Raw genomic sequence first — 12,022 nt, 5'->3', positions numbered from 1 at the left:
ATATATATATACATACATATACACACACACACACTAGGTATTTCAGACCCATAAAAGGATGATACCACTCGTATCATCCTTTTATCTTCGTAGGATAAGGCCCAATCGAAAAAGTGTTCAGACAAATATTGTAGGGTTTTAAAAGATCTATTTCCTGGTGCTGTGAATTTGACCTTAAATGGCATTGCCGAAGTCAGAATAAGGTCACGTCGATTTTTAAAAAATAAAAACCCTAATTTTTTATTGCATATTTTTGTAGTTTGTCTTGAATGCTTTTTAAAATACTGTAATTAATTCATTTTTATTAAGTACTTTTTGAGTTATAAGGCTTGAAAGTTACACTTGACATTTTTCGAAAAAGTGCTTGGTATAAAAGTTTCATGTTTTTTCGTATACCTTTAATTTAAATTTGCAATAAAAAATACGCCATGTTCCATTGAAAAAAATCAGTTTCCGATTTTAATAACTCATTTCCGTTTGAAACCGAGAATTTAAAATATTATTATTCGATAGTATGCACTTAATTTACTTATTAAAATTTTTTGATAGAAACCATTATCTTGGTCTTACATTAAAAATGAAAATAAGAGGAACAACCTCCAAAGGTCATCATCTTGACAAATGTTATCAACGTCATGATCCCGTACAACGTTTAAAAGGTTATGATCATCATTTTTATCAGATAATGTCGGAGATACTGTAACCTTCAAGCCTTATAATTTAAAAAATACTTAATAAAAACGAGCTTAATTATAATGTTTTGAAAAGCTCGAGACAAGCTACAAGAACATGCAATAAAAAAAATTAGGGTTTCCTTTTTAAAAAATCGACGTGACCTTGACCTGACTTTGGCAATGCCACTCGAGGTCAAACTCATAGCACCAGAAAATAGATCTTTTAAAACACTATAATTTTTGTCTGAATACTTTTTCGGTTGGACCTTATCTTATGAAGATAAAAAGCTTGTACGGGTGGTCTGAAACACCCGGTATATATATAAAATAATCGTACATATACACTTTAAACAATTATATGACTAGGAAAAATCCGAGACTTATTTTTTAATTATTTTTTAATGAATATGATTAGTTATTTTTACATTTAAAAACAAAACGCTAAACAAGATCGAATCATTTTTCCTATATTTAAATATTACACACAAGTACGTATTTGTAGTATCGTATCTTTCTGAGGCATTTTATTTTTCTGATAATGAATATAGGAAATTAGCGAGGATGTGCGGGATGTCGAGCACAAGTGGCTGGAACATGACGGTAATGCGCCATTCATTGAGACCAGACGCACTCCAGATATTGAGAATATGGATCCCGAACAGTATCGTCAATCCATATCGCAGTTAGTACTCATGCCTGCAAAAATTGCATTGGAATTATAACAACTATCGTGATGCGAAATGTTGTTTGTTGTAGAATGAACAATAGCCTGAGCGAAATTCAAGCCGATATACAACGTTTAGCGAATCAGCAGAATCAGATTCAGCAGCAGCATCTGATGTCGCAGCACCAGAAACAGATGCAGCATCAGCTTCAGCAGCTGCAGAGTCTCAGTCAGCAGCACATGCAAGTGCGTATGCCGGAAGTACATTCTGCATCGCATTATGTTATTAATTTATCAACCACTTCTTTTCAAACTTTTACCTTGCAGACTTACGGAATGCCACCAATGAATCCATTAACACCCAGACTGCAAGATTCGCAGCAATCGCAGTTCTACTTACATGATCAGCCGCAAGTGCAGAGGAGAATGTGGGGTCAGCCTGTATCCACTCAGAGTTTGGCCAATGAAATGGCTGCAGTAGGCTATCAGCAGTCTATGGATTCGCGATTTAGTCCTCAACCTGCCGGTATATAATTAGATTAATTTAGAATAAATAAAATAATAAGAATAGAACTTATATAGAAGAATGTGTATGAAGCTAGCGTCTTACTTGGTGAAAAATTAAAAAATTTTAATAGTTTTGAGCATATTTTTAATAGTTCTATAGTTCTATATAGATTAAATAAATAGTTCCGGCCATTAAAGCCGAGAAACCCATCATACAAAATGAGATGCCAGGTTCACACAGAGCGAATTTTATCAAACAAAGGTAATAACCACATTTTCTTGTAGGATTTAAAAAAATACATAGTTCTCTGAGGAGTTCTAGCGATTAACATTGCTATTTTGATTTTTAAACAATAATTTTTGTGATAGCTTTCAGGGCCCTGAAAAGTGTCTTTTTCAGGCCCAGAACTATAGAACTATTAAAAATATAAAAAGGAGATAGTGATAATGCCTTATCGAGTCATTGCACTTGGTGTTGGTGTGAAGTTGTGAATGTGTTTATTGTGATAATTGTGCAACGTTTCGATCCTAGTTCGGATCCTTATCATAGTAACAATCTAATATTCAATACATTGTGTTCCCTGGAACACTTAATGATATAACAATAAATTTAATTATTATAGAGATAATAAACGTAAGAAGATTAAATATATATAAAAATTGTAGTCGAGTGAGTAAATGGTTATTGAGACTATGGTATAAAATTATTAATTCTGTGTGTCGAAACGTTGTACAATTATCACAATAAACACATTCACAACTTCACACCAACACCAAGTGCAATGACTCGATAAGGCATTATCACTATCTCCTTTTAATTTTTATTATACGAGTCTATCAAATTATTATTTTTATTAAAAATATGCTTAGAACTCTTGAAATTTTTGATTTTCCACCAAGTAAGACGCTAGTTTCATATACACCTTCGAAGAAGTTATGCAGTTTACGATTATATCCGTAACTTAATACTTTATTAAACATTAACATTTTGTAAATATTGTAACCTAATTCAGATTATTTTTCCTGATAAAATGAACTATAATGTTAACGAAACATTGGCATTTACCGAAATATTTTGACAGCTTCTTCGAAGAAAATATCGTGGAAGTCTCAAAAGTGTTAAGAATAGAAATATACAATACAAACAACGAACTATAAATATACAATATAAACAATTTACTAGTATTAATGAAAAGTAAATTAATTTTTACATTAATAATAATAATAATATTCTATTTCTGAAATTTCTGAAATATATATATATATACGAATTTTAAAACAATTTTTTTTACCAAAAAGTTTTTCTGCAGAATTTGTTTTTAGAAGTTGAAAAATCACGTCTGTCATGTTTTTCTTTTTTAATTTTAATACGTTTCAGTAGATTATTTCTGAATGTTTTTTTCTTAGCTTATCAGCAGGACATGCGCATGTATGCGGATCCAACAAGGACTTGGGCCGCTCCGCACCCAACGCAAAAGGGATTCGTTTTGCACGACACTCAGGAACCAAGGTACCTCAACGGGGATCATAGTCTGTGTAATAATCAAATGAGCCACCCCGGTCCAGCCAGCGTCTTTCCAGCGTCTTCGGCGCTTTTCAACCAAACACAAGCCACATCTGCTAGTCCACAACATCGTAACACTGTAAGTGTTCCCCCATGATTTTTTTTTGAAATCTCTTCTGTGTTTTTACACACTAATGATCCAAATCATGTACTCGACGAAAATTATATTGGTTCTACTACTGTAACGTTTTATCACACTCACTCACTCGTCACAAATCTATTTAGATTTATACTAAATAGCTTTTCTGCATACAATGCGCACACGCACGTGATTGTATCAATTTATTACGAAAGACAGAAAGACGGGCGAGATTGAATGCTGCACCCACAGCAGCGATTATTGTGTGAGTGAAAAGTTATAGCTAAACGTTCACGATGCGTGCGCCGATCATCAACTCGATTTGGTCACTTCAATACAAAGGATTGGCCCCGAGCGAGTACGTATATGCATGAGAACCAGTTGATGATGTAATGCACGCTTATAGCTTGTTCTTGACACCCAACATGGCAGACACTACCCACACTGGCCAGTCTTAGCGTCTAGACGGTCGCGTTCGGCTCGGAAATTTACCTCTAGTCTTCTCTAAAGTGATTTGTAAATTTAAATAACATGTATTTCCTTAACTCGGCCGTCGCAACATCGCGCGATTATTTCACTAAGGTTTGTCCTAGCTGGTTTACCTAATTTTTATGCATTTGCGTCTCGCTTTTGATAGACGCGGAAAAAATGATAATTGAATTATATGAGAAAATCATGTTGCGACAATGGTGCCGTGATAGTGTGTTTTGTAGATATTTCAAGTTTACGTCAAATACGAATTTACTCACTCTAAGTCTTGTATATTTTACATTATATATATGTCGCTAGATATTACTAGATTTTTTAATATTTATTTTTTTTAAGATTCTGTATAATTTGTACAGTAAAAATATATTAGTTGTTAAGACGGTAATAAAATATGTATTTATTTCGTTTTCTTATATGATCATATTTTGCTATTTTAGGTTCATCGAATAAGTCAGTTAATTAGTGAAAGTCCTGAACCTAAGAGATCAACTGTACATCACATCCCGATCTCATGTGAAAGCCCGACGGAGAAGAGGCAAGCTTTGCACACTTCTGTACCAGCTCCACCTGTCGATGACATGAAACCCCAAAATATATCTTTCATCGGTAATAAAATTTTATTTTATGATTCTTTTGTGATTATATAACAATATCACATTTTATACATGTTTTTTAAATTATTATACTGTAAAAGAAACTATAAAAAATTTTTTCTCAAACCTCTTTTTTATTTCGAAGGCAACGATGACGATATCGCACAAGGTATTCGCGGCTTGAATATTACGTCGGGTAGTCGTACATACAGAATACCATCGCCAACTAGACCCACGATATCGCAGAATTCTTTCCAACCTCATCCGTCGTTAAGGGAGACGTCGCGTTCAGCCACTCCGGATGTTACGCCTCTCGATTCCACGGACCCAAATGAGAAAGGATTCTATATCTCCTTCGACAATGACGCTCCCAAGAAACCAAAACCGGCCCTCAGAGTAAAAAGAACGTCTCCTAAAAAGGTGAGCGTATTTTTGGTTACAAATGAATTTTCAATTTTTTAATTTTACTCTTAATTATTTTACTTCTCTCTTTGTTTCATTTTTGTTTGTTTTAAATTGAATTTTACTATATGTATAGTATTTCTTAAAAAGATAGCAGTTAAATAAACAATTGTTTTTTAGGAACGAAGTATGTCGTCTTACATTGAACACGAGGACTTTACAATGCACTCAGAATCGCCTCTCGCTAACGTGATAGAGAAGCACAAACAAATAGAAGCTCAGCGGGAATTGGAGCGGGAAAGATTGCGGCAAGCCGACGAAAGGGAACAGCAAAGGCAAGAAATGAGAGACAGGGAGCTCAAACGGGAAATGGAGAAGGAACGACAGAGGGAGAAACAGCGAGACAGCAGCACAGACAGCCGACACGCTTCCGGAGTTGGTCTGGTGATTGGGAACCAACTCACGAATCCTGATCCGGTATATATTTGTATAGAATTCTATAATATATTTATCATTATATTTGTACAGAATACAATATTTATTATTCAAATAGTAGTAACAAATTTTGTACATAGTTACACATTGTTTCTTTTGATTTTAATTTTGCTTATCAAATTTTAATATATACATACTATAATTAAAATTCTATAGAATTGCATGGACGAAATGGAGAAGAAGAAGGAGAGGATAATGTTGATGTCGCTACAGAGAAGGCAAAGGCAGGAAGAAATGAAGGAAAGGAAAGAAATCGAGGCCCAAGCACGTAGGGAAAAAGAGAAACTGAAGGCGGAGGAGAGAGCTCGCAAGAAAGAAGAGGAACGCCAACGGCGAGCCGCTATCTTGGAACACCATAAGGTGAAGAAAGCGATAGAGGAGGCAGAGAGAGAAGTAAGTGGTTTTGTTAATGTAATTGTTAAATTAACAGGAATAAATTTACGTACTTTTTATTGCTGTTTCTAGGGTAAGGTAATTGATAAGGATCTTCTGAATGCAATAAATCCAGCAAAATTACGTAACAAGACTGCAACCGCTCGACCGCGGCCCAAAACAATTCACGGAGACGCTGGCGCAGTATTGGATTCCGGGGCTCTTACACCTAGTCGCGGGAAGAAGGGTTCTTCTTCCAATTTAAGTACAGGTGAGATTGCCGTTAAATTACACTTGCAGAAAATTATCTGTTGCAACGATCGATGCTTCTTGGGGATTAAATATGTTGGCAGAACTTGAAAAGTAAGATTTAATATTATATATTGATAGATATACAGATACAGATTTGAGAAAAAGAAAAATATGAAAAAAAAAGAATAAGTACATTCTCCTTGAAGAAGAAAAATTAAATCTCCATTTTCAAATTAATTGCCAAGAAGATGGATCTTTTTACTTCTTGTTTGTGTCGCAAGTGCACTTCCCCTATAATACCCTTATAATAGCCAATAGTCTCCTTGATGTTGTAATTTGCATTTATTCATTGCATGGCGAAGATTTTTACGATCAGAGCCGTTTTCTCTTCCGTCGTAGTGACGTATCATTCTTGCTGTATTGTTTTTTTTTTCATTATAATTGGTTTCTTCTTTTATGAATTCACCCCGACCACATGCTCACGAGCTCCAGATTTTCTCGTCTATGCTAGTTTATCGCCGCGTCAATGGCTATTGTAAATCGCTCAACGAGTCGGCAATATCGACACCAAACTAGAATAGTACAGAAAATACCGAGCCGATTGTTTTGCACTAACACACTTACTATAGCGTCGCTGACCTCTCCGACGATGAGGCGAGACTACTACCGAGGCTCGCAGGATAGTCTCACTGCTGCCCACCTTGATGACCGACGTTGTTCCGGCCCTCTTTATCGGGGCGGCAGTCTCAGGGGTATGCACCACATACACTCTCTCACCGCGCTTTTACAGTACACATTTACAAATTTTTTCTTTTTATTTAAATTCTGGATACCTAGAAATGTTTGCGCGATGAGTTATGTAATTAATTTTTTGTACACAACAAAAAAAAGAGTAAGGATACATTAATACTTCGTAAATCAATCTAAACTTGAAACAAGATATTGTGCAGTAAGATTATACAGATCAAGAAAATTGAAACATGTTAATTCAAATTTAACAATAACAATGGCATTTAATTCTCTAAAGATTCTCTGAATCTTTTATACAGTCTATACAGGAGAGAAATTAACTTTGAGGAATAAGTATAATTGATAGAATAAGATATCTATTGTATGTAATTCACAATATGTTTTTTCACAACAAAAATTCATTTTACTGCACTTTCCGTTTTTCAATTTGGCATGCTCTGTATCTTATTTTTCAATATCTGTAATTTGATGTATAATTCGTAGTAAACAGTTGATAATTACTTGATATATCTATATTTATAAGTAGTAAAACCTGCAGTGAGAATTGAAACTGATTGTAATAGAGATACCCCGTTTTTTTAGTATCTTCCGTAGATTCGCCCGACGACGGTAGGGGTTCCTCGCCTTGCCGCAGCGTGAATCAGCTCGGTCGACGCGGCTCCTACAAGACCTCCAGAGGTGGGTTTAATGTTACTTACAATTTAGCGCGGGAATGCCGCAGGCTCTGTACGATTGTTCGTTTCTTAAACGTTTTGCTTGACGAAAGTAGACTCGTTGCAGGATGTTATCACACACTGGTATGGGCAGCTATAATCTATCAGAAATTTACGCGATGAATGTTTGAATATTTAATTAGCCTTTGATTATCCCCTACGAGCAACTGAGCAAGGTCACGACACTTTGCGGGTATGATTGTTCCCCCGTTTTTTTTTCAATTTTTTTTTCAATTTTTGTCTTTAAGTAGCGCCTTGTAGTGGACATCTTTTCAGTTGGAACGCAACGTTGTTCTGCACCAAAAACTGCACCGGCCACTTCAGTTCTCGATGTTACCCCCGGATATGGCTAGTAGTTAGATTCAAAATCCTCCATTTTTTAAACCCCTTTAAACCTTACCCGCGCCCGCTCGCTCCCTCAATGAGATGCACACGATTGAGGCATCTCTCCCGCAACTTATTTAATCTCTCTGATCGTACATGGCGTTTTGAGTGTAACAAGGCAAACGTTGCGTTATTGCAGATGTGCAGGAGTCTCAGCAACAAGTTAGAGGCAGGCCTAAATACCAGACTTACCAAAACTTTAAGGGGAGAAAGTCTAATTCCCTGATGAATTTGTGCGGTAAGAAGCACCACAGTGACTTGGAAATACATTCGATCTCCCTTCTATATCGTGCAACAGTCTCAATGTATCCCGTGTATATATATTTACAATATGTATATCACAACGTCCCGAGATTTTTGTAGCTCGAGTAGCACACATACACGCGCACTTACACTCACATGTACGTAGTGGCATGGTGGCAGGCTGGAGAGCACACAGGTGGCAATGGTACTTAACGACTCATACATGCGCACAACAATCATATGCATTTTTCCTTTTTTGTTATACGTTTGAGCAAAGTTCCTTCAACACGGCTTGACAACGAAGTGATGGTGTCTTAGTTCTTTCGTGCTTTTTAAGCGATGCACGAGATTTATGATTTCTTCGTTTCATCGGTGTCTCCGTTGAGGTGGAACTTTGCACTCTCATTTTCTTAGGACGACTCATTTTTGCTGTTGTTGCTGTTGCTGTTGTGTAGAGAAGGCTCGATTGAAGCTTATTTGGGCTTGTTGTACAGCACTGGGTGTGGGTACAAAGTATATTTTGTCGATCGGTGTCTTTCCAGATTTATTCTGTCGGTGGCTATGGTATCCGTTTATAATAATCCTATCGACTCGTTCCTAAGTATTCCGATTTATCCTATTACTTCGCCTTGAATATCCCACTCTGTGTGTGAACAATATCCTTTTATTGTTCTTATTTTCAGGTATCGTGGTGACGAAGTATAGCAAATTTATTTCGTACGCGATATATAATCGAGACTCACGTACTCAGTGTGGATGAATTTGCTATATCCTATTATTTAATGTCTATAATCGATCGAGTGTTTCGTCGCAAAGTGCAGAACTGGATTAAATCATTGGTATCAAGCTATCAGCATAAATCATCGCATTAGCATTAATCGAGAAATTCATAGTTTTGATAATTAGTACGCTAGAGAATCATGACATATATATTAGAATCATTCTAGTGCAGTCAGTGATTTAACAATAGTTGATAAACACACAAGCATTTACAATTATTTTATCAGACTATAAAGTACATTGCAAATATTTTGGAAAGACTTTTCATAATAAGACGCAAATTACGAAGCTGAACTTAAGGCAAGGGAGGTATCTCGCACGTTTATAACAAGTGACTAATACATTCTTGGCGGGGTGGCTAACCATCATTAATAATAAAAACGAAAGATCTCTGTGTATTCTGATTTGTTATCACTTGGGTGATAAAAGGGAAAAAATATACAGTTGTCATCCTTTAATGAGAATCGTAACGCATAGATATTTGCCTATCCGTTGAGATTTTTATCTTCATATGCGGAGCGTGCATTCGCAGGTGTAAATAGTGATCAAGATTGTATGATGTGTCGACAAACAGATTCAGATAGCGGCCTGGGCAGGTCGACTCCTCCGAGACGTGCCGCCAGTCCGGGCATAGGCAGCATGAGGCACTTAACGTCACCTTCGGGACCCGGCTCACTGCCACCAGCCCTGATGACGTCGAAGAAAAGGATCTACGATGATGGCAGCAGCGACATCAGCAGCACGCCCAGTTCTATGATGGACTACAACGGTAAGAGGCATCAATAAGTATATTGATTCTGACAGGAGTGCACTCGAGAATCGCTATATTTTTTTTATCATACAAAACAAAGTTAAGAAACCAACTGTTTATATCTCCACTGAAATAGGCCCGAGACTGTATAAACTGCCGATAGCCAAATCGAATCGCAACATAATGCTGAACGCTGTGGAGTACTGTGTCTTCCCCGGCACGGTGAACAGAGAAGCCAAATCGAGGGTTCTGGAGGAGATTGGCCGGTCCGAAAGCAAACACTTTCTCATCCTGTTTCGAGATGCCGGCTGCCAATTTCGCGCTCTCTATTCGTACTGTCCCGAGAGGGAGGAAGTAGCCAAGCTGTACGGTACTGGGCCCAAACAAGTCATCGATAATATGTTCGACAAATTTTTTAAGTAAGCGAAATCAAGAGTCGATTCCTTCAGTTTGTTCCTTCAATCAATTATATATCTTTATTTTAAACGTCTCGATGCGTTACATGTTATTGATTGCTGTCTATTTTTTCGTTTCAGATATAATTCCAGTGGAAAATGCTTTTCGCAAGTTCACACGAAGCATCTGACAGTGACCATAGATGCCTTTACGATACACAACAGCCTTTGGCAAGGTAAAAAGGTGAACTTACCGAACAAGAAGGACATACCACTCGTCATATAGTTTTACATAAGTGATCACACACTTAACATTACGCTACTGTGCCCTCTGTTGTTCATAGTTACTATTTTAATACAGGCCCATATTAAATTAATGCGAATACGTTGCGTTTTTAGTCAATTTTATAAGGACAATTGATCGGTGCTGACTTTATAAAGAAATAATCACAGTTGGCGCGCGAGCCCCGCGTTTTTTTTTTATCGCACGCCGCTTTTGAAGGGGTGGAAAAGATCGGGGGAACGTGGTTACATACCAGGGAGAATGCGTTTCGTTTACTTTTTCTTGCGTTTCCGGTTCTTTTTTTTCCGTTGATTTTCAGCATCAATCATTGTGTCATAAGATTACCAGTATCTATTTATAAGATGGTTTGTTGTCAATATACACCCCTAAGATCCCTTAATTTTGCGGACTAACTCTCGTCATGTAACCGCCTTGTAATCGTGTAAACTGCTGTGTTGCGACTGCGTGAGCGTACGATTCTCATGGATATATAATATGAAAGTTGATTTTCCTAAATTTATTTTGCGAAACGAAGCGAGAGTAAGGGAGGATGGCAACGGTGCAGCTTGTGTTCTCATGTGTGCATGTATCTGTAATTTGCAATTCACACAGATCTTTCTCCATCCTTCGCTAGGCTAGGGATTCTAAATTATTCAACGATTACTATCTAGTGCATTTGAAACCTTTTAAAGAACATATTAAAGTATGATATAAAACGCGCGATCATGTGAGGGATCATTAATTTTTAGATGTGTCTCGTGCGCAATTCGCTGACTTTAAACTTGGTTTTATTTTCTGTATAATAGCATACTATGTAACCTTGCAAAAAAGATTCTCTTTTTTTTTTTATATCAATTTCCTTTTTTAATCGGGGAGAGTGTTGTTTTTTTATATATATTTTGGTTCTTTTTACCGATTGAGATATGTGTCGGCAAAATATTCGACGCGACTCAAACGGAGTTGAATTAATGATTTCTCATATTGTGTACGTTTCTCGCGGCTGTTGACGATTGTAGTGCGCAGCGCGATTTTTGCAGTGTCCCCCTCTCATCTCTCTATTCTTCGCGAGGGATGAAACTTGTCAACGGGGTGACGACGGATGAGAACGACGATAGCTCATATTGTAAATAAATCAGTTAGTTGCGAATTAACAGTCAGGTATAAGACCAGCCTTACAATAAATTCATTATGATGCATCCGTTTCTTTGCGACGAAAGTCAATCGTTCGAGCTTAATTATGCGTTTCAAGTTTGTACTGTAAAACAAATGCGTGCGAGATATATGCATTAGTTTACGTCGAAGCGGCTGTTTTAAAGCGAGCGATGTGTTTCGTCAACAGATTAGATAGTCACTGTGTACAGAAAGTAAATATTGCATAAGTATCATTGCCTCGCGGACAAAGTTCGTCGAAGGACCGTCGGGAAAGGGAGGCTCGCGGTGCTTTCTGTTTTCCTTCTAAACGCGCTTCAATCTTTATTGTTATATAAGAGGAAGGTGGAAGATAGGTGTGTAGTCTAAATCAATTTTACTGATGGAATCGCGCTTTTTTTTCCGAACGAAGCGTTGTTACTCAAAGTTCTCCAGTTATAATATTCTGCCTTCCTCGAAAAGAAAAGAAATCAGTATGAAGCC

The 12,022-nt window shown here is 36.9% G+C and overlaps 1 protein-coding gene across 9 annotated transcripts in view; it reads left to right on the top strand.

The window, feature by feature from the left end:
- Patronin (calmodulin-regulated spectrin-associated protein patronin) overlaps positions 1-11,586 on the top strand; it is a 75,132-nt gene extending 63,546 nt beyond the window's left edge. For 2 of the 9 annotated variants that reach the window (XM_018548271.1, XM_018548270.1), the window contains exons 13-27: positions 1,223-1,356; positions 1,431-1,584; positions 1,666-1,864; positions 3,253-3,488; positions 4,415-4,583; positions 4,716-4,990; positions 5,153-5,449; positions 5,624-5,860; positions 5,933-6,110; positions 6,721-6,843; positions 7,424-7,519; positions 8,078-8,176; positions 9,536-9,730; positions 9,849-10,131; positions 10,249-10,407. In XM_018548271.1, the coding sequence (XP_018403773.1) occupies positions 1,223-1,356; positions 1,431-1,584; positions 1,666-1,864; positions 3,253-3,488; positions 4,415-4,583; positions 4,716-4,990; positions 5,153-5,449; positions 5,624-5,860; positions 5,933-6,110; positions 6,721-6,843; positions 7,424-7,519; positions 8,078-8,176; positions 9,536-9,730; positions 9,849-10,131; positions 10,249-10,393 (2,820 nt within the window). In that variant the 3' untranslated portion in view covers positions 10,394-10,407. Of the gene's footprint in view, positions 1-1,222; positions 1,357-1,430; positions 1,585-1,665; positions 1,865-3,252; positions 3,489-4,414; positions 4,584-4,715; positions 4,991-5,152; positions 5,450-5,623; positions 5,861-5,932; positions 6,111-6,720; positions 6,844-7,423; positions 7,520-8,077; positions 8,177-9,535; positions 9,731-9,848; positions 10,132-10,248 lie in introns of all 9 variants that reach the window. The other 7 variants (XM_018548275.1, XM_018548273.1, XM_018548272.1 and 4 more) reach the window with 7 other exon arrangements.
- The last annotated feature ends 436 nt before the right edge of the window (positions 11,587-12,022 follow it).

This window comes from Cyphomyrmex costatus, unplaced genomic scaffold, assembly GCF_001594065.2.
Source record: "Cyphomyrmex costatus isolate MS0001 unplaced genomic scaffold, Ccosl1.0 scaffold702, whole genome shotgun sequence".
NCBI lineage: Eukaryota > Metazoa > Arthropoda > Insecta > Hymenoptera > Formicidae > Cyphomyrmex > Cyphomyrmex costatus.
Note: the sequence above shows the minus strand (reverse complement) of the source record. Positions and strands in the feature narration are given on the sequence as shown.